The 25,722-nt window shown below is 39.5% G+C and overlaps 1 protein-coding gene across 1 annotated transcript; it reads right to left on the reverse strand.

The window, feature by feature from the left end:
• Nucleotides 1–5,462: 5,462 nt before the first annotated feature.
• xpnpep2 (X-prolyl aminopeptidase (aminopeptidase P) 2, membrane-bound) lies at nucleotides 5,463–25,722 on the reverse strand. Its single transcript, XM_085428388.1, has 21 exons — nucleotides 25,568–25,722; nucleotides 24,865–24,926; nucleotides 24,322–24,432; nucleotides 24,166–24,229; nucleotides 23,465–23,569; nucleotides 21,816–21,902; nucleotides 21,505–21,648; nucleotides 19,198–19,299; nucleotides 17,172–17,253; nucleotides 16,803–17,004; nucleotides 14,531–14,620; nucleotides 14,265–14,374; nucleotides 14,014–14,091; nucleotides 10,448–10,519; nucleotides 10,295–10,355; nucleotides 10,051–10,120; nucleotides 9,799–9,903; nucleotides 8,377–8,436; nucleotides 8,227–8,303; nucleotides 8,036–8,125; nucleotides 5,463–5,959 (listed from the first exon to the last, which is right to left on the reverse strand). The coding sequence occupies exons 1-21, from the start codon at nucleotides 25,614–25,616 to the stop codon at nucleotides 5,759–5,761; spliced, it is 2,022 nt and encodes a 673-aa protein (XP_085284514.1). The 5' UTR covers nucleotides 25,617–25,722; the 3' UTR covers nucleotides 5,463–5,758.

Here is a 25,722-nt window from a genome sequence, read left to right on the forward strand (position 1 = left end):
TTCTGCTAGAAAAACTGGAAATAGGTACAGCATTTCATTCAAAAATGCAAATACAGTATCTTGGGGAAAGATAGTCTGTACAATTCTAACAAGTTTGAAAGTCAATATTTGGTATGACAACCTTCCTCCTCATTCCTTTAAGTATTCTTCAAGAACAGTTATCCAGACTCCTTAAAGCTCTTCTTTTGGATATTGGCTGCTTTTTTGTTTGGGATCACTGCCATATTGAAAAATTAAGTTGTTACCATTCAGACATTTTCCAGATGGTGTTACATGGTGGATCAAAATCTGTTGAGACTTCGGAAATTTATCAATTCGTTCATTTAACAAACAATGGCCTTATTAGCACATGGGCACATGGAAGAACCATTAACAGCCATAACAGCCACAATCAATCAGTAATTGTCAGTAAAAGTCAGTCAATGTGGTTGTGTTGGTTTCTCTGCATGCCAAAACTGATCTAACAAGTGTTCGGTGGGGCTGAGGTCAGGATTGCAGGAAGGCCATTTCATCCTCTCAACTCCCAAATTCTGGAGGCAGTGTCCGAAATGCTCTGTGAGGGGGGGAGTGCTGCTGTGGATACAGTTGGGTCCCAGACTCTGGAGATATGGAATGATTGTAGAATCTCCTTTCAGTATTTATCTGCAATGACTTTTCCTCCAGTGATGACTAGCTTTGTTTTTCCAGTGAGGGAGATGCCATCGCACACCATCATACCGTCTCCGTCATAGCATAACTTTCAGGCACCTCGTTTTAAAGATATCTTTGCAAAAGGAATGTTCATGTCATTTAAAACATTGTAAAAAAATGATTCCAAAATTCGAAAAGATTTTTACGTATCAGAAGTTTTGTTAGTAAATATTTAGACTCCTGTATTTCCACGCAGCTCAATAAGGACAGATCATCAGAAAGAATGAACATGATTATTGACAGAATACAGATAGATGTTTGGTGGTTGACTCCGATGGCCTGTCTTGGCAGAACTGATCCCCAGCAATGAAAGAGATTAGAGCAGGAACCCCCGGAGCCTGGATGCTGGTGGTGAAGGTGAAGGTAGCTTGAGTGGAGCTTCAGTTATGAAAGGTGGAGATGGAGAGGAGGTGGGTTGCACAGAAGGAGAAGGAGAAAGAAGGAGAAAGACACACAGTGAGATTTAAAGTATGCGGAAGGAATGCTGGAGAGGGCCGGGAGAAGGTAACTGGACTGGACCGGTGTTGGCACAAACAGCTTGACAGCGTGGGAAAGTGGAACTGATAAAGCTTAGATTTAGCTGACAGGACCTTGGAGAGGACAGACGTGAGGCTATAGATCTTCCTTACTGAACATGAGCTTCATTAATAGTATTAATGGCTCATAGCTCACACAAAAGGTAGCGTGTATGCATGCATATATTAATCAGCCCACATGGGACAAAACAAAAGCAGCAAGGAAACAGGCCTTAAACACTCTAGAACATTCTAGCAACATTAGTTTGTACTGACACTTCCTCTTTTAGCATCAGATTACGTCTGATTCAGATTAGAATACTGCACCTTTTATACTGCTCAAGTGAGAAACATGTAAAAAAAACACATCCTATGTTAGTTTTACAACACCATGATGGTACTACTACTGTAGCTCACATGTTTTGGCCCTGCCAACACTTTTTGAGGCCCTCTCACACTTGTGTGGAAAAATGGTGGTACATTTTTCATACATCTCCAACTTTGGGGGTTTTCCCTTTAGTGATCACAGTTTCTGTGAAAGAAACAGGCACAGCTTTAGCTTCATTAATAAGATGATTAATGAGAAGCAGATAAGTCTACATCTTTAAATAACTGGATTAGAGCTTTTTATGCTGCGGTTAGAAAAACTGAGGTACAGTCAAGTCAACTCTCTGGAAAAATTCAGAGTGATCTGATGATCATCCATTGGATAGTGGAATAAAAAAAATGAGCGAATCACAATGCAATACCTGTCACCAAAACACAACATGCACTCCTATTTCTTTATTTGAATTTGTGAAAAGTGTCAGTGGCATCCAGTTTAACAGTTTAATTAATTATATTTTTGTGTCATCGATTAAATTCCCAAAGAGCTGTATTTGAAAGTCATGTTTCACCTGCGTTTACACTGGACCTCATTTTTTGTTGGTTTCTTTGAAGGATTTCACACAAAAAACTTTTGACAGCTTTCATTCTTTGACTTTGTGTTTTCTCCTATTTATAGAAATATCTTTCATCACAATGTCACACATGCTGAACTCTATTTTTGTTGGTTTTATTTTTGTTGGTCGCTGCCCAACAGCTTGTTGGTCCATTACTGTTATGTTTGTGTGATAGTAGCAAACTAATGTCTGCCAGGCACCATTAAGAACAAAAAACATTTGCATAAATGGTTACTTAAAAAAACAAAAAAATAACTTAATGACTACTTAAATATTTGAATATCGTGCACATCCCTTGGGGTTTTCCCTAATGCAGTTATGCCTGTCACATAGCCATATTTATGAGCACAGCATATATACTGTTTGCAAGTGGCAGCCAGTTACAGGAACGTTGGCTTATACGGAGGGGAAGTGAGCTAAGATGGCACATTTACATAGTAAAAAAAGAGGTGGACATAGTCATTATCACATCACGTGATTAGTTTTGTTGTGAAGCACTCATATGAGCATTTTCACCAACACGCATCATCCCAGAGGAGAGTCCACAACAACGAAATCATGTGTGTGCGTGTTTGTGTGTCCAGAGTAATGGCATTTGGCAAAAAAGATTCAGAGATTTCATGAAGTCAGATACTCAGAAACCATGTTGTCACTTTGTTGCATTCGTTATTCACGTTTCTCAAAATAAAAGTCTTCTTTTATGTCTTTATTCAGTTGATGAACCTCTTCTAGTTGCAAAGTTTGAGCTGTTTATCTCACTTTTAGCTCAGTTTTGAATCTGAAAAACATTACGTGGGCTAGATGTGGTACACACACAACAGCACAGCTGACATTTGGCCCATATGAGGTTGACCTGTGGCTAAGTTTATGCACTCACACTGCATCAGGGCTACCAATTCAGGCCAAATGCAACCTAAAATAACTACAAATATGAGCTACTGTCTCCAAAATGTGTGTTAAAAACTCACCTCTGTGCCACTTGTCCATTTAAGTTTTTGTTATTTATTTTCCTGGGTACCAATCAGCAGTTTGGACAAGAAAGCAGCGTAGCTTTACAGTTAATCTTTGGGTTTCTCTACTAACTAAATCACCTCTTACCTGGGTATATCAACCTGGTAACTTATGCTGCTCCAGAGTTGGTTATGTTCTAAATTAGAGACAAACATGTATGAAATCACCAGTCAACTCTTTTTGTGTCACTGTTGCAGTTTGTTGATCAGTAAAAACTCATATTAAATAAAACATTTACATGTAAAATATATGCAAGGTAGGCTGACTACTTCTGTAAAATAAAAACATCCTGGTAACCTGTTAACTTTAACATCTGGTGGTGTCCATCATGCTTCTGCACACTTGTCTTTTGGAGGTTTCTCTCTCCTCTTCTTGTATTTCATCAACTGTAACCACAGGGTTCAGCATTGGCCCTCTGTCCCAATTACTTATTTTACCTGGACCACATACTGCTGATGCTAGCATCCTTCCCCAGAACTGTGCCTTGACAAACTCATCTCTTATATCTAGAGACAATTTTCTTGTCCTCAAAGCTCATTTTTTACTTTGGCACAAACCCTCTTAGAGCTGGCGCTGACTAAATTTAATTAGACACTGGAGGTTGTAAAAGCATATCAATGACCTTTGATGGAAATAGGTCACACCAGAGCTCAGTGTCATAACAAAGGGTCTGAACACTTACAGTATATAAATAGGATATTTCAGTGTATTATTTCAGTACAGGAACACTCCATGTTTTTGCTGCCTCATTGTGCTGTATTCTCTGGGTGATCGTGATTTGAGGAAGGCATCCATCTCAGTCAAGTCGAGCAGCCGCCTCTACTTTTTTCGGTGGGTGGTTGTTACATTAAAAAAGTCTACCTTGTAATTTGAATGCAAAAACTTCACATTTCTATCTTGAATGTAATTAAATCATGTAAGATCTGTATGAAATTCAACAACTTAATTTGTTCTTGTTGAGATCACATGATACAATCTAGTAAGAGTGGTTAGTTGCTGGACTCATGAAATTCACAAAATCGCAGGAGATTTCAAACTGCAGGAAAATCACTGGAGTTATACGAGGCAGACAACTACACACACGCCACGTGTATGCTATTGCTATTTATTGTGTTTATTGTGCAAATGGTTGTTTGTCTCTACGTGATAGACTGGTGAGCTGTCCAGGCTGTACCCTGCCTCTTATCCTATCACTTCTGGGTTATGCCCAAACCCCCCCTGCAACCTGGATAAAAATGGAAATTCTGCAGCAAGGAGGCCGTTAGTCGTTTTAGATCCATTCAATTCCTATGTTAACCAGACTCTAGACTTTGTTGAACATTATGTAATATGAAGACAACATGTAGTATTTAAGTATTTAAGTAGTATGTAAGTGACCATGTAGTATTGGGGTAAAAGCTATTCAATAGTGTTGAAATAAAATGACAAAATTGCAAAGGATTAAAATATTCCAAGAACTCACCTTACTTCATCTAAACATGTTTCAATCGCGTTTTATCAACACAAAATGCACGGGTTTGTTGAATATGAATAAGTTGTGTTGATTGAACTCAGTTGTTTAAGTTTCTGCCAAAGAAAAACACTTGTGTGCAACCAATGTCCACTATTGAATTAAGTAAATCTGTCATGGTCCTGAGTCTGAGGACTCAGTGTTTTGTGTTTCCTTATGCTTTTGTTCATTCCGAGTGTGTATTCTGTTGTGATTTTGCCATTTGTTAGGTTTCTGTTCTTTGCCTGCCTGCTCCCACTTCTCTGTTCCTTCTGTCTGTCCATGGTGTTATTGTGTCTGCTCATGAGTCTGCCTGTCATGTTCAGTGTCCTGTCTGATTCTCTGTGTCTGTTAGTTTCCTGTTTTATTCTGAAAGTTCATGTCTCATGTCAGTGTGTTCAGTTTTACCTCTCCCCTGTCTCGTTAGCCTTATTGCTCCCAGCTGTGTCTCCCTCCTGTGGCCCATTCCCTGATTACTCCCCGTGTATTTAAGCCCTGTGTTTTCCTGTGCTCTCTGTCGCGTCATCTGTTTAATTCCATGTAGTCTGCATTATTCCATGTTTCTTAGTGTCTCTCTGCTCCTCGTTTCATGTCCTCCCTTTTGCATTAGTTTTCCCAGTTTAGGTTTATGTTCGGTTCTGCTCACACCTTGGTTTTGTGCACTGTAAATAAACCCACTTGCACCTCCGCCATTGTCTGCTATTGGATCCTCCTTTCTCACCCTCCACACGACTGCCGCCCCAGCCGTGACAAAATCCAACATGGTCCCTTTTTTCAGTGTAGACTGGTGAGAAACAAATAAAACCACTTTGCAAGTTCCTTAACAAACCCTTTTTTTTTTTTAGTCTTTACTTTAATAAAATAGAAACAATATTATCTGGTCATACAAATGTCCAGTTTAAAACCTCTAAATTATCACAACAAATCATTTAAAACTCCACATCAAACATTTACCAACATAATTCAATTATTAAATACATCTTTCAATAAAAAAAAAAAAAGAAGTTAAATTGCATCTCTCAACCCGGTATAGCTGCTCAACTGAGACTGCATAGGAGTAACAGTGTGCAAGTCTGCTGCGAATGGAGTAAGTGCAGTGGAGATGGAGATGCTCAGACGATATTGTGGAGCATAGCGACAGCCAGAGCGATGAGGGTCAGCGAGGACGAAGAGACGGAGGCAGACGAGCCAATCTCAGCGAAAGGCTCCGTGTTTCTAAGCATCCAGTCCTTCTCCTCATGAAGGCCCTGATTGTCCAGCTCAGCACCCACCAGGCTCCGGATTGTCTCGTAGTATTTATTCAGCCAGTGAAGCTGGTGAGAGAAGAACATTTACTGAATGTTTACTGCTTAATATTCCAGCTGAATTTAATAAGCTTTATTCCAAAGTAACCAAAATTGCTTAACAAGGATAAAACAGAATTTCCTTTTTGTTTTAGTGAAGAAATAAATGCACATTATGAAAGTGTTCGCACGTAATGATTCATTTATGCAACACATGATGAACATCCTGTGGTTCCTCAGTTTTCCTCACAGTCAGCCTATTGTCATTACGCAGAAATGTTTAGCGTTATAAATTTTAAAAAATGTATCGTCATTGCTCCTCAGATGAACCACTTTATTTCATTTTGGAGTGTTATGGACTCTGGAAAAGATCATTTTCAGTAAGAAGTCTGTGAAACTGACGACTTAGACTTCCGGCTCTGATGAAATTCAGTTTGCACAACCAGTCAAATGACGTGATCCATTTTTAAAGGACTTACAAAACAATCCTTCCTGTGGCAAAATGCAAAACAATCTACAAAACCATCGATTGGGCAACCATCGATTGCGTGCTGTATGTCTGTGCTGTACACTCCAGTTTTAAGGGGCTTCACAAGAAACTGTACTTAAAACACTGCTGTTCAAAGGTACAGAGCCTTGCTATCTGGCAACATGTGAGAGATTTTGAGACACTGTCATAAAGGTCCACAGAAGGATGAACATGGTGAGCAACAATACTTAGGTAGGCTTTGGATTTAAACGATGCTCAGTTCATACCGTGGGGCCCCGGAAACAATTCAAAATGAGGAAGGCTTTTGGGATGGGTGGGCAAAAACCATTCCTGATTTGAGAACTGCATTAAGAGTGCTGAGAATGACGGTCATGGTGTGAGGATTGACTGCAACATAAAGAAAATAACTCCACAAATAAGTTGTAAGGAAAATGCCTTCATTCTAACACCACAGTTTACTCTATATACTCCAACAATTTCTGCATGCAAGCCTTCATTCAGGGACTACTGGTTAGCTTTGATCTTGTTCCAGTCAGATTTGTGAGGCATAGTGTAGTTACTCATACTGTAATAATAATGTTAGCTCACCATATAAACTGAAAAGGGCTACAATTAGTCCCTTTTTACGAATCAATGCAAATCAGACGATTGCAATTACAGAGCAGAATCAGTTTTTAAAAACAAGACTGTTTAGTGTCTGACTCCTGACACCTATTCTATTTATTATAAACAGCCCCTAAGAATACATATGCAAACAATTCCCTACACTATTACACCATCCCGTGTACTCAATTAGTGATACAAGACAGGACTGATTCATGCATTCATTCAAATGCTGCAGCAAACATTGAGACCAGACAGCATTTGTCTAATCTTCTATTATCCAATGTTGGTGAATCTGTGTGACTTGTAACCTCAGTTTCGTCTCCTGGCAAGCACTCTGTGTGGTCTGCACCTGTAAACCATCTGCTGCAAGGTTCAAAGCGCATTCAGAGATGCTCTTGTGCATATCTTGGTTGTAGTGGTTATATTTTACAATTCTTCTCTAATATCAACAAGACATTTCTAACCAGGGAACTGCTGCTCATGGGATATTTGCTTTAAAGTGCACAAAAATACACTAGATTTAAATAATACCAGGATTTAAACGTTCATGAACTCTACAAAAGTAACATCTGTTTGTGGTTATCAAAAGTTAATGTCATCTTGATTTGAAAAAAAAAAAAAAAAAAGCAGCATAACAAGTTCTTACATTTTCCACTTCTAAAGAAGAGCCAAAACACAGAAGTTGATTTCACACGTGGTTTTGTTTTCTTTACAGAGCGTTTTGATCAGTGAACCGTAGACAAACTGCAGCTTAAAGCGTATAATGGGGGATTTTAAGAGGAAACCAGCATTGGTATTGCAGGCAAAAGAGCCTCTGATATGACAGGTTTGTATACCCAAAGGTATTTACAAATTAAAACTAGAAATTAGTTTTGGGGAAGTAAACTCACACCGAGGTGCAGCCGAGCATTCATTTTATGCCTTCACGTCAGCACATATTTGTATCTCATTTTCAGAAATTGGAGGCAAATGTCTTGTAGTTGATTATGCAATGAGATGCAATTTCTTACCTGCTCTGAGCTGAGCAGTGACATGTCAATCAGCTTTCTGTCATATGGAACCAGTGATACAGTGTCAAAGGTCAGGTAGTTATTTCCATACTGAAGGACAGAAAAGAAAATCCACATAACGTTACCTTCACGTTACATTAAAAAAAATGATATAATTCCAGATTATCAATAAGGCACCACTTAATTTTCACCTTTGTCTGAACCGGTACGACCACTGCAACATCTTCAATCCGGATCCCAAAGTCATTCTCCTTATAATATCCAGGTTCTATGAGCAAAATCAAGCGATTTTTCAGGATTTTGACATTTTGCACAGAAAAACTTTACAAAATAAAACTCACCGATAGACGTGAACATGCCGGCTCTGAAGCCAATGTTGTTGCTTTGGAAGCCAACAGGCCCTGGGGATACATTACATTAACTCATGATTAAAATGCAAGTTACGTTACAGAAAAACAAATAAACCTCTCCATGATTTACTCTACAATATATACATTGGAAGCTTGTGAACATCATGCAACCTAAAGTGTATTTTCATGATCATGCTGGTCAGTGGATATCAAGTATTAAAGAGGAATTATCAGAGGTCATTATTCATGAGCCAAAATGTCAGACTTCAGTTTCAGCTTTTTTACTCTTTAACACTGTTAATGTGGTGGAACATACAGCTGAGACTGATGAGAATAGTTTTCTGGAAAGTTAAAGGCGAGCTTTTATGATTTTTGTATCTCTGTCATACATTACTGTCGCTGTGGATATCCATAATATAGTAATCTCAGGCATTTAGCTAAGGCTGTAAGCTGGCCGGGGACCTTTTGTGTGGATTTGCATGCTCTGTCCAGGTACCTGGGCTTCCACCCACAGTCCAAAGACATGCATGTTAGATTAATGTGAATGTGAGTTTGAATGGTTGCCTCTCTGTTTTATGACTGCTGGGACAGGCTCCAGCCAAACTGCAACTCTGATTTGGATAAGTGGAAGAAAGTGGATGGATAAATGGATCAACAGACTCTTGACTGACATTTCAATGTTTTATATATTAAACAGTTGAGAGATGATGAAAATAATTGTTACCTTCAGCCCTATTAGGAATAATTTCCTCCTGATATTGTTAAAAAACAATTAAACACCATTTGGGGCACAGAATGGACCAGCCACTTAAAAATCAGCCCAATTTTATTTATCCTTGACACACTGTATGATTTTATTTATTTATTCATTTTAACTCAGAAGGTGGAGAGAAGTAAGCAAAGCGTGATAACTAAACAAAGTGTTTTAATACCCTCTAGCATCTTTTTTGCGGAGGCTGGGAGGAATAAAAGTAAAGCTTTCAGAGGTTTTTTTTTTTATCCCACTTTGTCTTCTGCATCTGTAATAATGCAGAAGACAAAGTGGGATAACCGTTAAATTGTTTCAGTTTCAACATGGTTGATTTAGTGGAAGATTTGGTACCACTTCTCTTTTTTATTAAATTATACGTTTCCTTGAAATTCTTGTACTTTGTGGCTTTTTCGAAGTTTTTGTACACCTGGGACACATTTGACATGGACTCTCATCCACAGATAGATACTTAGTAACTACTACTGGAAAGATTAAATGCATAAACCCTTTCTCTCGCAGTGTAGCCCATTTTCTGAAACCTTTCTGAGATATTGTTGTGATGCATAGATGCAAGTGTACGCACTGAAAAATAAAACAGTGTTCAAAAAACAGCACGCGGCATATTTGGCATCTCAAAGTCATCTCCAAATAAAGGTTCGTACACTCATGAACTCCGAAGTAGTTTCCGACACCGTGACCTGTGCCATGGCCGTAGTTCAGGCCCACCTCCCACAATGCCCGACGACCCAGCATCTCCATGTTCACACCTGTTGATGAACAAAAACCTCCAGTCAGACATCCTGTACCAGACACGCTACATCTACTCACAGCTATGGTCTATGGTGGAGGAAGGGGGCTCTCTAGTGGTGAAACAGAAAGATTTCATTTAAGATGTGTTTATTTTTCATTCCCACCTCTTGTCCCGGAGGGAAAAATGGTTCTGGATATCTCAATGTTTCCCATCAGCACTCGAGTGAAGGCCTCCTGTGAAGCAAGACATGTGGTAAATGATAGGAAACTTGTGTTTTGAACAAAATAATAAGAATTAAAGAATTAGCATATTGAAAAAAATAGAAAGGAACAAAGTTGATTGATTGCTATATGACTGATTAGACTGATTATAAGGAAATATTAACATATCTTCTCTATCAGTAATACCTTTTGCATTTCTGTGGGCTTTCCCCAGTGAACCGTCCGAGTGATGTCAGTGGTGCCATCTCTGAAAATAGTGAGAGACACGGTGACTCATTTTAAACGCTCGTGACATAAAATGAAACTACAGAAGTGTGTGAAGAGATCATTTTTACTCACAGATACTGGCCACCAGAATCAACCAGGTACATCTCATCAACTGTCAACCTCCGGTTTGTTTCTTTTGTAGGGCTGTAGCACAAAAACAGGAAATGATAGTAGCACTGCTTGCTGGTGTTTTTCAAATGTGTTGAACTATTAGCAAAAGAAAAAAAATGCCTTCATGCAAAAAATCCAAAAACATAATAATGTTATTGTTATTTTGTGATAACCGCAGGGCTCTAAGGCTCAGAAAGATATAATCAGGCTGTTTATAATAAGACCGTGCGGGCCTCATTTTGTGAGGCACAAAAGTTGAGAAAAGAAAAATATTCTCAGTTACTCATCTTTTACAGATTTTCCTCGATGCCTTTTATGCAGGTCTCACATCAGGAAAGTCGTCCTCACGCTTAGTTCTCAAAACATCTCTCACAACACAGACTCATTTTTATAAAAGACAAAAAAGTGTCAACACATGCAAAGCCACTCGATCACTTTAACTCTGCAACCAATGACTAAAAACCTTTCAGTCAAATAATTTTATGTTTTCATCAAAACCTTACTGGAACCAGCACCTCTCTCTAAACCACTCGCACCACCTATTTGTGTGATATATGCTTGTGTGTAACCAGGCATTCCTGACACAAGACTGAGAGCATGCATTTCTATTTGCTTCAAATCAAGGGCATCTGCTACTTCTAAGAGTGCTGAGAATGACGGTTATGGTGTGAGGATTGAATGCAACATAAAGAAAATAACTCCACAAATAAGTTGTAAGGAAAATGCCTTCATTCTAACACCACAGTTTACTCTATATACTCCAACAATTTCTGCATGCAAGCTTTCATTCAGGGACAACTGGTTAGCTTTGACCTTGTTCCAGTCAGATTTGTGAGGCATAGTGTAGTTACTCATACTGTACTTACCCATTAATAATGTTAGCTCACCATATAAACTGAAAAGGGCTACAATTAGTCCCTTTTTACGAATCAATGCAAATCAGATGATTGCAATTACAGAGCAGAATCAGTTTTTAAAAACAAGACTGTTTAGTGTCTGACTCCTGACACCTATTCTATTTATTATAAACAGCCCCTAAGAATACATATGCACATTTACACTAAATGGCCACACCTTTGAATATTTGATTTCAGGTGTTTTGAGTCCCATTTCCACAGGTGTATAAAGCCACAGCAGAGCCATGCAGTCTGCTTTACAAACGTGAAACAATGAGTCACTCTAAAGAGTGCGGTTCGATAATAGGATGCCACTGCTGCAACAATGTGTGAAATTTCTTCCCCCCTAGATGTCACACAATCAACTGTAAGGGGTACTACAGTTAACGAACCACCACCACAACCCAGCCACAAAGTAGCAGACCACATAAACTTACAGAGCTAGGTTACAGCTAAGGAACTGTGTGTAGAAGTCACCAACTTACTGCCGACGCGATAATCTCATAGTTTTAAACATTTTCTGTCATCAAAAACTGTGTGAGAGGAGCTTCATGAATGGGCTTCCATTGCTGAGCAGCTGCATACAAGCCTTATACAATCCTGTGTAAGCATCTGGGGTGGAATAAAGCATGATGCTACTGGACAGTGGTGCAGTTGAGTTATGTGGCGTGTCAAGTCATACTTCTCTGTGTGGCAGTCTAATGCCACACCAGGTCAGGGTTTGTTGAATTCTCTGTTTTCAGCTGTGTGGTAACATTTTGAGGAACACCCTTTTCTAGCATGTCTTTGCCTCAGTGCACAAAGCAAGTCCCACAGAGGCATGGTTGGATTAGAACTTGATGGGTCCACACAAAGCTCAACACCGATTGGATGAACTAGAATGGCAATTGTGAGCCAGGACCTCAAAGATACTTTTGTGGATAAATGGGCAAAACTTCCCACAGACAGGTGTAAAGTACAGGTATTCTGTCCACATAGTACAGTGACTCATCTTTTGATGTCAGTCTGAATGCAAAAAAACTAAATGAGTGTATTGAATGTGTTTGCGTGTTCAGTCTAAGCACTCCAACATTTTTTCAGTTTCTGCATACAAGCCTCATTCAGTTAGTCTTGTTCCAGGAAGATCTGAGGCAGTATTCTGGTGTAATTACTCATACTGTACTATTACTCCAGATTTCCCCATAAACTGAAAAGTGCTACACTCAGTCCCTTTTTAACATCAATACAAATCAAACATCAATATCAGTTTTAAAAAGCAAGACTTTTCAATGCACAGTGGTTGAGCAGGTTTAGGCTTACTTGGATACAATCTGTCATTTGGTTTAAGTCTAGTTTTATTTATTATTTATTTTTTAATTCATGATTAACAAAACCGCTCATTCTGCTTGACTTGCAAACAGTCTAACACTACGAATCAATCACCATCACCATCAAGGGACTTGCCCACAGTACAGTGAATCTGAATCAGCTTCTGTGACAGTGTTTTTCCTGTACTCGACCCTTAAAAAAAACTAAACAAAACACTGAATTAAAATTATAAAGCCACAGTTTACTACAAAATGCTTTGCTGTTTTTCATATCATCTGACTGTAGAGGTTTCTCTCTATAATATTATAACATTCGGGGGGTGGGGCTTGAGATGATGGTTATTGTAGACTGGCACCTTATATAACTGAACGCATGATCAGAACTCGAGTATGTGACATGTGAGCTGAGGACGTTTATAAATAATTTGTAGGAGCTGTAAAATGAAAGTTGATGATTCTGCATGACTGTTTCCAGGAAACTTGTTTCTTGAGTTTGTGACAATCTTAGCTCAACCAGCTTTCAGTATATTCAGTAGTTCTTTTAGGAGTAAAAAGATCCCGTCAAAAAACATGCAAAAAGAAGATTTTGGATGTATATTTAGGATATTCTACCAGAGATTTAGCATGCCAGCAAAAACAAGTTCCTGTTTTGGCTTTAAGTGTTTTTTTTCTCCCCTTCTTTTTTTTTTTTAATCCAGTAATGTTATCCTATTTTTACAGCTTTGAGAACTACAGAACATCATGCAAAAATAATAAGGTACAATATTCATTTAATAAATGCCTTGGAAAAGTCATGTTGGTTGTGAAATATTTAAGAAGGTTAAGACTGCTGCGAGTACACCACAACCACCAACAAAAGCGGCAACAAGTTAATGATACCACAAAAATGTTACAATGCTGCCTTGTTGTGGAACTATAGACAATTACAAATCCAGATGCGTAATGTCAGGGTTACGCAATCATATAAGGTCCTAAAGGGACCTATAATTAAATCTTCTGTTACTTTTTTAACCTTAAACTTTTATGCTTTTTAAGGACCTTGTTGTTTAGTTTGTGTTCTTTTTTTTGGTTTGAACATCTTGGGTCATAATGGAAAAGCCTACACTTGAATTCCGATTGATTTTTTATCTTATAATCCATTAAAAAAAAAAGTGCACCAATGAAATCTTGAATATCTGAGCACCTCACAATGATTTAAAAAGATTCAGCAAACATTTAGGTCATTTTTGGCATCCAGCATGATAGTTTACTGTAATCTTCTTTGAATGCATCCTTAAAAATGCAAAAATGAGTATAAAGATGTCGGGATGAAAATTAATCTCACCTGTAATGGGCAAGAGCAGCATTAGGTCCACTTGCAGAAATGGTGGCAAAGCTTGGGCCTCTGCTGTCCTTCTGTTTGCTGGAATGACGTTCACATAATTCTTTAATTATACTGTTACAAATTTGAGTTTGAGCTTCATAATTTCTAAAATTTCTCATCTTTCATGTGTAACAACTCCTTTAAACTTTACATTTTCAAATTAAATAGTTGGCTTCAAATACTTCATGTCAGCCGTCCCTGTTCCCACCCACCTGCGGCACTTGTCGACGTATTCTGCAGCGGTCAGTTCAGTCGCATTCCCCTCTGGCACGGTCTTTTCCAGCCACATCAGGAACTGGATAACAGCAATGGCATCCCTCACCTGCACAGAGTCACCGTGACAATGAAAATGATGCAGATTAAAAATGCATATGGCATGTTGAAAGGCACCTTTGAATGGGGTAATGCATTTACTCAGATGTATGTTTACTCAGTATCTCCTTTGGAGGCATTATGCGTGTCTGAGTGGATGACATACGTGAGCATCCCGTAAAATCTGCTGCTCAGTCTCATCTTTCACAGCTTTTGTCGTCAGCACGGGAGAGTAGGAACTTGTCAATAGTTTGTCCTACATGATGCAAAAAAATAATGATTATTAATTATTATTTTTTATTACCCATTTTGTAAAATTCTACATATTTATTAGTAGAAAGGCCTTGTTTAAAAAGGTGGAAACAAGACCCAGGGGTACTTAAACTCAGCCTGACCAGTCATTTTTTCAAATCATGTAATCCACATGGTCTGACTAAAGAACATGGGGATCTTCATAGTGATATGTGATATCAGGGGGGCGTTACTGCACAGAGAATAGTTATTTTTCACATCTGTGAAGGCCCGGTTTGCAGCTGTGTGTGACATGGCTGGAATGATAATTGGCACCTCCTAGTCTGAAGTCATGGTTCTCAATTGGAAAAGGGTGGAGTGGCTTACTCTAGGGTCAGGAACTGGTTGCTCCAAGCGATGGAGTTCAAGTATGTCCGTGACTGACGAAGGAAGTGGTTGTCACTGTTCTGATGGCTCCTGAGTCACTAAATTTAAGGATAGGATCCTGCCTTCACCCTTTGCCACATTAGTTTGAGGTAGCAGCAGAGTGGTTCGAGCGGTCCAGGGAAAGAGCTCAAATGCGATCACCTATCAAAGTGTTCGCAATAAAGCAAACACTTTGTGTGTCGTGTTCTGATAGGGTTTCCCATAGCCCAGGAAGTGCTACACTGGCAACCAACTACTCCAACGCTCCATGTCAGACCCACAGCCCATGCAGCCAATGCAAATAACATGACAAATAATTCTTGCTTAACATGTTCGAGGCCACAGCACTCGCATGTCAGTGCCCTTTGTGCCTCTTTCCCCCCTAAAGACGTATTTTTTGCTTTTCCAAAAGTTTTTAAACAAGGAAGCCTTTTGTGCCTCTCATTGTTAACAGAAGTCCCACTTGAATATATTGGCATCAACCCCCAAAAAAGAGTGCCTGGCAATCCAATGGGGGGTTGACTCTGTTCGTTATTACCTCCTGGGATGCCCATTCACCCTCTGCTCATTCCACGCCCCACTGCAGTGGTTTCATAACATGAAAGATGCCAATGCTTGGATTAACTGCTAGTAACCACCTAGTAGTGGTCCATAGGTTGGGAGGTGCAGATTGCTGGAGCTGACTTCCTTTCTAATTCGTGAGGGGGGCTGTAGGTTAAGCCATACGGCTCCCTGGGTTAATTCAATTTTGCTACGTGGTGGCGGGAAGTGGTTCGTGGCTCTGGCAGTGCCAGGTGAGGACAGCTGACAGCAATGATCTAATCAGGTCCTGAGAACAAGCCCATTCATCTATCAGAATCAGAATCAGAATCAGAAACTTTATTGTCATTGTCATGAGAACATGGATATTTGTTTTTAGTCTGTATCTTTTGATTTATTTGAGCTACTCTACCAAGTCCCGATGTATTAAATAGAGGACATCCTGGGCTTTCCATTGATATCGCATGTGTTGGCCTCTTGGGTGGCCTCTTTTAGCTCCAAAGAGAAAAGAAATCACAAAAAACGTCAATGGGAAGATTTATTTCCCCCTCGGTTCTCAGGAGGATATTTTACGCAGTAGTGCGCTGGTGTGTGGAAAGGAGTCTGAGATGGCTGAGAGTGTGAGAGTGGCTGGAGCTGTCCTGGGAAGGAGCTCAAATGATCATCCATCAAAGAGTGCGCACTAACACATTGTGTGTGAAAACTAGACACTATGTCTGCAGCATTATCTTTCTCATAGCTCAGGAAGTGCTAGTCCTTCCTCAACTTTTTAAAGCTTGAAGTCTGTGGCCATCAACTTTACAATGAGCATAAAGCAATAAACCTTTGCAGTTTTATTTTATAGGTCATCTGTCCAATATTTTCAGTTAAGCACACTGTAAATTTAGAAGGAGCCCTGTCACAGACTATCATCCTATCTGAGCTGTGACAGGTTTGAGCCCTTGACACCATAAGTGTAGGCAGACAAAAAAATAAAAAATAAAATAGATGCATTAGTTTATTTTTTACAGTTTTACTGGGAAAATATGAATCTGTGTTCTCTTCAGTATATTACGCATTAGACAAACAGTCATTTGATCCAAAGAATTGATTAGTGCAGCTTTATAATTTACAACAGCTCTTCCATCGAGAACAGCAGTGCAAACAGATTGTTAGACATAAAAAATAAATAAATAAAAAACTATCACGGTGGGCATAATTATGCTGTGCAACACATAAAAGGAAATAAAAGGTCTGCATACCTGTGGTGTAATGACCTCATAAAGAGCGTAGTTTGTGTACTCTGTACCGATCCACACCTTAACCCCAGGCCTGGTCACATAGTTCTTCAGATGATCGAGGATGGTATCATAACCTTTTAGCTGCACACAGAGGGCCCCTTCACAAGAGGCATTCAAGTACACCTTCAACTCTTCAGTCACCCGCTCCACGTGGAGAAAGAGCCTGTTACATGACGTGAAGGGAAATAAATACTGCATATCCTTTTACATAATATATAAACCACTGATAATAGGTTTGCAGCTGGTATTTGTGATGGGAATTATAGGAAATAAGGAAATGCAAAACGATTTTTATTCGGTGAAGTGTAGTGTCTAAAAAAATGAACCTACCAGATCTCATCCATTGTGAGTAGAGTGTAGGAGTAGAAGAAAGGGTTGTACGGGATGTCATTGCCACGCATGTTGAAAAGCCCTAAAAACAAACAAAGAAAACATCTCACTGTCAGCAAGTTCATTTATTTCCTCACTGGGATCAATTTGGGCCATGAAGCGCTCTTTGCATCTATTGTGAGACTTACGCGACTCTCTCTGTGTAGCTGCTATTTCAAAACAGGCTCTAATTCAAGTCGGAGTCACGAACAGTCTTCCGAATGGTACCCTTCCTGTGTTGGTTTGTGGGTAGACTGCCTTTGTATAATTCAGTCTGCAGAAATCTTGCTTATTTCCGATTCAATCACATCATTTAACCTGTGTGGAGTGATGGAGCTGGAGGAGTGATTTTAGGTTGACATATAGAGAAATTGTTTGAATACGTTTCTAAGTGATTTCTTTTTTAATCCTAATATTCTTTATCTTAAAGGATTATTTTTTTGCAATTACTTTCTTTAAAGTTAACATGTTCATTAGTGGGGTGAAGATTTTGTACCCAGTGGTAGCTTTAGACAGTATAAAAGATGGACATGGCTTCCAGATCGGAAGATGGAAAATAAAGTTTATGTACCTTAAAACTGCATTCTTTTGATTGCCAGCAGGGGGCGATAGCTGACTCTCCTGATGAGGTTTTGTGCTCAGTCACTCATTTTGGGTCATAATTGAGAAACAAGTGGCAAAAATAGCTCATCTGTATTTTATTGTGCTTGTGTCCATTGAAACAGGAAAGAGAGCCACACTGGAGTTCTCCAGCAGAATCAAAAACGTGTTGCCGGCTTACTTTCGACACTGCCTCCATCAGGCAATAGGTGCTCTCTGCAAGTAGACATGCTACCTGAGATCCCAATGGTCTGCCAGTACATTGAGTGATTTGTGGTCATATCACCCAGCCCTAATGGATGGATTACTTGGCTGGTTGTCCATCCAATAAAGGTTACACTGACTTGCTTCATATTGGTACATGCATGACGTGAAAGACAGGCCCTGGCCCTAGTTTAACTTCAGTTGATATCTGATCAGCCCAATACACCGACAAGTTAAAACTTCTTAGAACTTAAAACTTCTTCACCATTAGTTCATACGGGAAGATTAAGTATTTAAAACACAAAAACTGCTAAAATAAACTATTGTACTTTAGCAATACTTTAAGAACATTAATGGAAGTGAAAAAAGCTTTTTTAGAGTCTACGAATGTGACAGAAAAACAAATACATTTATTTAGCAACAGTAATTATTTATTATTATAGTAATTATTTATTATTATTTATTATTTATTTAAATACTTTTAGACAAAGGTATCCTTGCTATGTGTCTTTTTTAATATTTGTAGATCCTCTAAAGGTAAGGATATTACTTAAAATGCAATCAAATCATCTTTAGTGAACCCTTATTTTAATCACGATATTAGTAGTGTTTCATAGGTTTTTAAATTAAAGAAATTAATTAATTAGAAATGAGAAAAAAAAGTCAGTTTTCTACTGACTGCTGTGCTGTTACACTGTAGAAAACAAGGCCTGAAGCAAACAAATATGCAGTGCAGCTGCAAGTCACTGGTAGGCAGCATGTTGTTACTGGTACTGAACAGTTAGGACCACAAACACATCTAAAACAGATCTGAGACATTTTCAGGTTAATTTATATGCAGCAGCTGAGTAGCTTGTCGGGACAGGATGTTGGGCAAGTAAAAGAGCAATAAGGAAAGCTATTCAGGGGGACTTTAAAATGAACTGATATTTCCTTCTTGTCATGCTGAATAGGGGAATGTAGTTCTGGACATTCAAATAAGCTTGAATCAAATGGGGGGAATTTAAATTCTGCCCTCGTGGTGGTGAAGAGCGTCTAAGACCTGCAATGAATACATTAGAGCAGGATATGTCTCAGGTGCTTTTCTCAGTGATCCAGTTGTAGCTCAATATAAATATGCACCACAATTAACTAAGGCATTTCTGAACGGCATTATAAGATATATAAGATTGCAGTTACTTACAAGCCGTTTCATCCAGCGCTGAAAGCAGGAGGCCTGTGGGCTTGTATGGATTGTCCCCCATCTGAGTTCGTATGTGCTCCACTTTCTCCTGCCAGGTCCTCTCTACAAATATACATATTTAATTTTCATTTGCATCCAGTGAGACACATTTGATGCTAATTTGTCGTACAGTGTGCTTTTGTCCATCCTCGAAGAGTGGCTGTAGCTCAGGAGGTAGAGCAGGCCGTTTGCTAATTGGAAGGTAGATGGTTCAATCTAGAAGATACTAAGCCCACGTCGCTCTCTGATGCATCCACTGGAGTAGGAATATGTTTGAATGTTATATAGAAAGCACTTGCTTGCTACAATTTTAACTTGGACTTGTCTGAGTGCTTTTTGCTCAAAGTGAGTTTGTAGAGAGTAGGGCATGTGAAGAAAAATAACACTTAATTGTTCATACTGGGATTCTAACATTTTCACTTCACAAATAATGTGGTTTAAACAAAACAAATGTTATTATTAGCAAATAATGCCAAAATAGTTCGAACAGAACGTCTTTAACCACAACTCTTGATTATTAACAGTTTAACAGTATTTCATTTTTAGGTCAAACAATCAATACAGATTATCGTCACACTGCTCGTTCACACAGTAAATATCTGGGTGTTTATTACTATGAGAATTTAATCTGTGTGTGTGTGTGTGTGTGGGGGGGGGGGGGGGGGGGGTGTCAAGATGTGACCACATAAACGACTTCCCTAATCCTGCTGGTCTGGAAGTCCAGCAGTTCATCTAAACAAAAGGCACTTAGACTAAAACAGATATACTTGTGTTTGCTATACCATAAATCAGTAAGAGAAGATATAACCTTTCTCCTGACCTTAAGTTGTGTGTGCATGCCAGAGTGCTCTGGGAGGCGCACAGAGTCTCCACAGACTACTACGGATCAAACCTCCATTATTATGCAATCGATAATAAAACCAAGCATATATGAGTGAATATTTCTAAGCATAAATGACAATCAACCATATAAACCTAACAGCTAACCAGATCACCTTCTCTATTAGGAAGTTAATGGCATGCCAGAGTTGTTTTTGCAGTTCCTTCCGCTGCTTGTAAGTGACAAAAATGTCTTGTTAACAGACGTAAAAGACCTGCTAACTTACTGAAATTCTGTCAGAAATTCAAGTCTACTTTGCACAGCATTTGAAATGACTTACACAGAAAGGTGAGAAATTTGTGGAGAGCTGGACAAAGTCAATAAGGACAAATGCAGATGCACTAAACCAGGGTACAGCAACACAAACTGAATCACTGAATGGGGAGAAAAAAAATCCTATCCCATCCAAACAGTTTCCACTGTTTAGAAGAAGTAGACAATTTCTCTTTACAAAATCATCCAGGGGCTTATTGGTCTTTTCAAAACCTTGCGGAATCTAGGCCGAATACCACTGATGGGGTTGCATCCAACACATTGTGACCCATCTGTGGGAGTAACCAGTCTCATGGCGAAACAGCATCTTTGGTAACTCTAAACAGATCTCAAAAGCAAAGGTTTATGAGGTATTCTGTGCTTTTCAGACATAAAACTTCACTTTATTTCCTATAGCAACTAACTACTATGATCTTAAATCAATAAATTGCTTTCAGTGCTCCACTTGTAGCTCTTAAATGTTTTACTAGAATTGTAGATCAGCAGCACCTGTCTCTATTTGTTAATCTTGCGATAGATTGGTGATCAGTTCAGGGTGTACCCCTCATCATACCCTATGACAGGTGGGAATGCCTCCAGCTCAACCGTGATGCTAAGCTGGAAATACGGAAGAAAATGGATTGATGGATCTTTCAAATATAATGCTTTGGCTACTCCAAGGCCTTTCTAGTAAATAGGTCCTTTACTCTGACGTGCAAGCTTCTCATTACTTAATGGACTTCTTCCAGACAGTTAGCCAAGCAGAAGAACGAGCTTTCATGTCTAAACTATGAGACAATATTTGCATGCTATATGGATTTCTTTTTTGTGCAGCTTGTAGTCACATACAGTCCATTAGGTTTATGGTGCTCTCCATTTATTCAATGTGCCTATTCTGACCATAAACTGGACAATATGCTCATCCAGTCTAAGTTGGTATTTGATCCATCAGCCTGTTGTAAAACCATCGACATGCTATTTATGGCTCTGTTTTGCGAGCGGCTTATTGCACTCTGTCCAGTTTGCAGGTATTTATCAGCACACAGATAAAAAGGACCACACACAGGTAGACCAACAGACTGAAAGATGTGTGCTCAGTACAATCGTAAACACACGTTCACATAAAGGAAACCTACGTATGACTCGGTCAGGCAGGCGGGTGAGGTTGTCAGGCGGGACCGAGGGTCTTTCCTTCCACACTTTGTCGACCAGGTTCTCTGTGATGGACTTGAGGCTGCGATCGCTCGAGTCCAGATTGATGTTGTAGTCTCCCTGCGTTTCTAATGGAGGAAACTGCAGATGATTACACACGCTGAACCGAATCAATCACAAGTAAACAGTCTGCATGGCGTCTGGAGGCTTTGTCAATAATTTTCCCATCTACTTAGGTGAGCACTTTATTGATGTTAAGCCAGACTGACAGGTGGGGAAGAAACGTGAGACTCACTGAGAGAGAAGAGGAAGGGATCAAAGCCGATCTCGTCACCCTTTGGCACTTCTGAGATAAGCCACTCTGCCACACTGCTGATGGACACTACAGAGCATCACACATGACAGACCGCAGTCAGGTTATTTGAGAAAATGATGCAGAAGGTGGAAAACATTGTAGCAATTTTAAAACCAACTTTTGGGTTTATAAAAGAATATAAAATAAAATGAGCACAAATAATGTTAATCAGAAAATACAGTTTCTATCAATGAAATGATACATTGTAACATTGAAAGCAAACTTTGACCAATCGAACTGGTTCAATGTCGGTGTTAGAAGGGGTTCTTTGGGGTGAAGGTCCATCTAGAAAGCTCACTTGACTTGATGATGATGTTTAAAACACTCTTAAGTTATTGCAGTGCAATTGAATTATGTGGTTAACAGCATTTGCAACAGTGGATGGGCCTATGCAAGTCAGATATTTGGAAATACCCCACTAAAAAGTGGTCAGTTTTTGCAGCTGTTGGGTTTTTTTGTTGCTGTTTTTTTTTAATCCCACCTGAACTTTGAACCTCTGCAGGAATTGTTTTCTGAATTTTTCCTGTAAAGAATAAACTCCTTTCATTGTAATACTTAATATTAGCAAATCCTTCCTGAATTTGAATTTTAAAGCTGCTTATCTGAAGAGCAGAGGTCAGATCAACATTCAGAGCCATGCATTTAATGTGTTTTCCCGTATTTGCCTGACAGTACTTTTCAGCCTCCCCTACCTCTCTCTGTGTTGCAGCCTAAGAAGCATTTGTTGCTCAGTAATTTCCTAAAACTGTTTCAGCAAATGTTTCCCCGACCAGGAATGCAAATCCTGAGCACTTGCAGCTGTGGATTAATACATACATGGCTGTAATGTAAGTATATGTATTATGTGTATCATATACACAGCAGTAGAGGAAGATATCACATAACCCCACCATAGCCTTTTAAGAAAAGAAGTAATATGAGAAACAGATACAACAATTCATCTGAATGTCTTAGCAGAAGTTGAGACTCAGCAAACCAACAGAGATTTTTCCAATCATCCATTGTCCAATTTTGTGAAGCTGGTGTAAATTGCTGAGCCTCAGTCTCTTGTTCTCAGATCATAGGAGTGAACAGCTGGCGTGATCTTTTGCTACTATAGTTCATCTGCTTCAAGCTTTGATATGTTTGGTGTGATCAGGACTTTCTGAAATACCAACACAAGCCTGTCTGATACCAACAACGATGCCACACTCAATGTCACTTGAATCAAGTTGTCTTGACCATGCTTGGGTGATTAAAGCCAATGGTGTCATGTTATTGGATGACTAGATATTTTCATTAACGCACTGATGAACAGATGTACCTAATGAAGTGGCTGGTGGTGGGTGAGTGTATGTGGCCCTTTACAGGCCTCTTTTTTCTGCAATCCTTGAATGACATTGGCTGTCATGAAAAGCTATAAAAAAAAGTAATAAGTCCCATTAGTTGGAGTGTCTTAATTTTTGCTTCGGTGTTAAAGATTTTTGTTAATGAGCGATGTTTATTGATATTAAATCTGCTATAATGGTTTTTAAAAAAGGAAACATTTAACTGGAATCGAATGGTTGCTGTGTTGTCATAACAAGTAAGCAAAATAGGACCACTCCTACCATCTTTTTCCAGCTCCCAGTTGCAGTCCATCTGTCTCTCAGCTTGAACCCAGTAGCGGCTATCTGTCCACAGAGCGGCCTTGTTCAGGGTAACTACAGCAGTGCCTGAGGAGAGGCAGGAAAACAGCTGCGTTATAGAGAGGGCAGCAGCAACAGTGAATTACAAATGACTATAAATGTCAGAGTTGACTCAGTGTGTGACTGGACAGCTAATCTGAATTTAAAAGATGTATGTGTGATTGAATGAGAGGGTGAGCAAGAAACAGTGATAACAGTCCGGTAATGTGGTGCGGATATATAATCAGGGTTTACATTATCATTCCACTGTTGCACCCTCACATCACAAATACCCATCAATGAATCTTAATAAAAACCCAGACAATATGGCTTCTCATAATAGAGTTTCACATAGGTTTGATGGAGTGTAATCAGCGCTCTACTGAACTGTCATCTGCTTTCTTATTCTTTCACAGTTAAAGCGTGAAAACAGAGCTCATCATTTCATAGGGAAGTTCCACTGCGAGGGCGAGTGCCTACATTTGAGGACATGCTGTCGTGCAGCAAGTGAAAGCAGGGAAAACAAATGAATGAGGAGCGAGATGTATGGCGAGGATGTGGGATGAAAGCAGAGGAGCTGCGTGACCGAAGATGTCGGGAGTGAGTCATGGGGAGGAGGAGGACGAGACAGAAAAGGATTGTACCTGCAGAACCAGTGAAACCAGTCATGAAGGCCAACCTGGCGTCACGTGGTGCAATGTATTCACTCTAATGGAAAAAAGCATACACAAACTCAAACACAACAAACACACACGAGCTTTAATCTCAGATGACATAATTATGATGGACAGCATGTGTACCAGGTGAGCATCGGTGGCAGGGATAATGTAGGCAGAAATATTCATGGCACGCATTTGCACTCGTAGCTCCTCCAGCTGGAGAGAGGTGTTTACTGCTGTGCTGGGGAGGTACTACAAAACACACACACAGCAAGAGTAAAAATCTTCAGATTGAATAAAAACTCGAGGAGCTGCTGATTCATCCATCTCTGTATTTCCCTCCATAATCATTAACTGCAGTCCATGTGCTGCAATCATTAACTACGTGCACAAAACTCATGCAACATGTCCTGATCTCTGGGATTGGAAGTTTTAGTTAGTGTTTAAGTTGATGTTTAGTTTTTGCTGAGTAAAATCATTTGTTCAATTGTTATTGGTGTGAAAAACAAGCTTCCAGATATTTTGGACCCTGGTTTGGTCTGTTATTCAGCCTGCCTCTACTCCTCCATATGGATCAGTCACATCTTTGACTTCAGCTTTATTTTCAGCTTCCTTTGTGTAATTTTAGCAAAGAAATCAACAGTATCCCCTTATATAGACATTCAGTTGACAAGCTAATCTTACCGGTGGGGTCAAAGAGCAGTTCCTCTCAGTTGATTCTCGTGCAACAGCACCATCAGTGTTTCCTGAAATTGCATGCACACAGAGGTAAAAGACCTTGGAAAAGTGATACAAGTGACTGAATTGAGCTATGCAGGCACGTTTTTGGATTAGTCTAAAGTAATCTTTCCCTTTAAAAGGGGCTTATTGTACCAAATCTATTCGGACAATCTGAAGGTCACAGCAATCTGCGGGACCAAAGTGACTCAAGGCTTTGAGGACAAGAGTCAGACTGGACACACAGAGTTTATATCAATCCCATTAACCACAGTTCATCCAGCAAGAGAAGTGCAATCAATCAAGATACTCCATTCTGTCATGTCCAAGTTACTGCTGATCAAAAACCGCTCCGCAGAGTTTATGCAGTCAAATTTTGTGCAAAGAAATACAGACAAGTAAAACCACCCGGCACAGACAGAGGAGAATGCATATACTTCTTTAAATGCAAGTCTTCTTTAAATGGTCTAAGTGCTTAAATCATGCAGTGTATGTACATGCAGACTGTAACTGTCCCTATAACAGCAGCTCCTACATGTGAGCTGTTCGCCACTTGACAGTTTCTGTACTGTAAACAAAGAGAAATATTGATCGCCACAGTGGCTCAATAAAAGTCTTCACACAGAGAGCAGATCCTAATCAAAGAGGATAAAGAGGAACTTTTTTTTACCTGTTAGTGCTGCAAGATACAGAGCCAGCAGCCAGCTGAAAGAAGGCATCTTGACACTCCGAGCCCTTTGCAAACAGATCCACACACGGAGTGGCTGAGGATCTGATGTTGCATGCAGCGTATGTGTGAAAGTGTGTGGGGGTGTTGCTCGTAAA

Source organism: Rhamphochromis longiceps, linkage group LG2 (assembly GCF_057381845.1).
Source record: "Rhamphochromis longiceps isolate RC_006_pf linkage group LG2, R_longiceps_female_GT1.1, whole genome shotgun sequence".
Lineage (NCBI taxonomy): Eukaryota > Metazoa > Chordata > Actinopteri > Cichliformes > Cichlidae > Rhamphochromis > Rhamphochromis longiceps.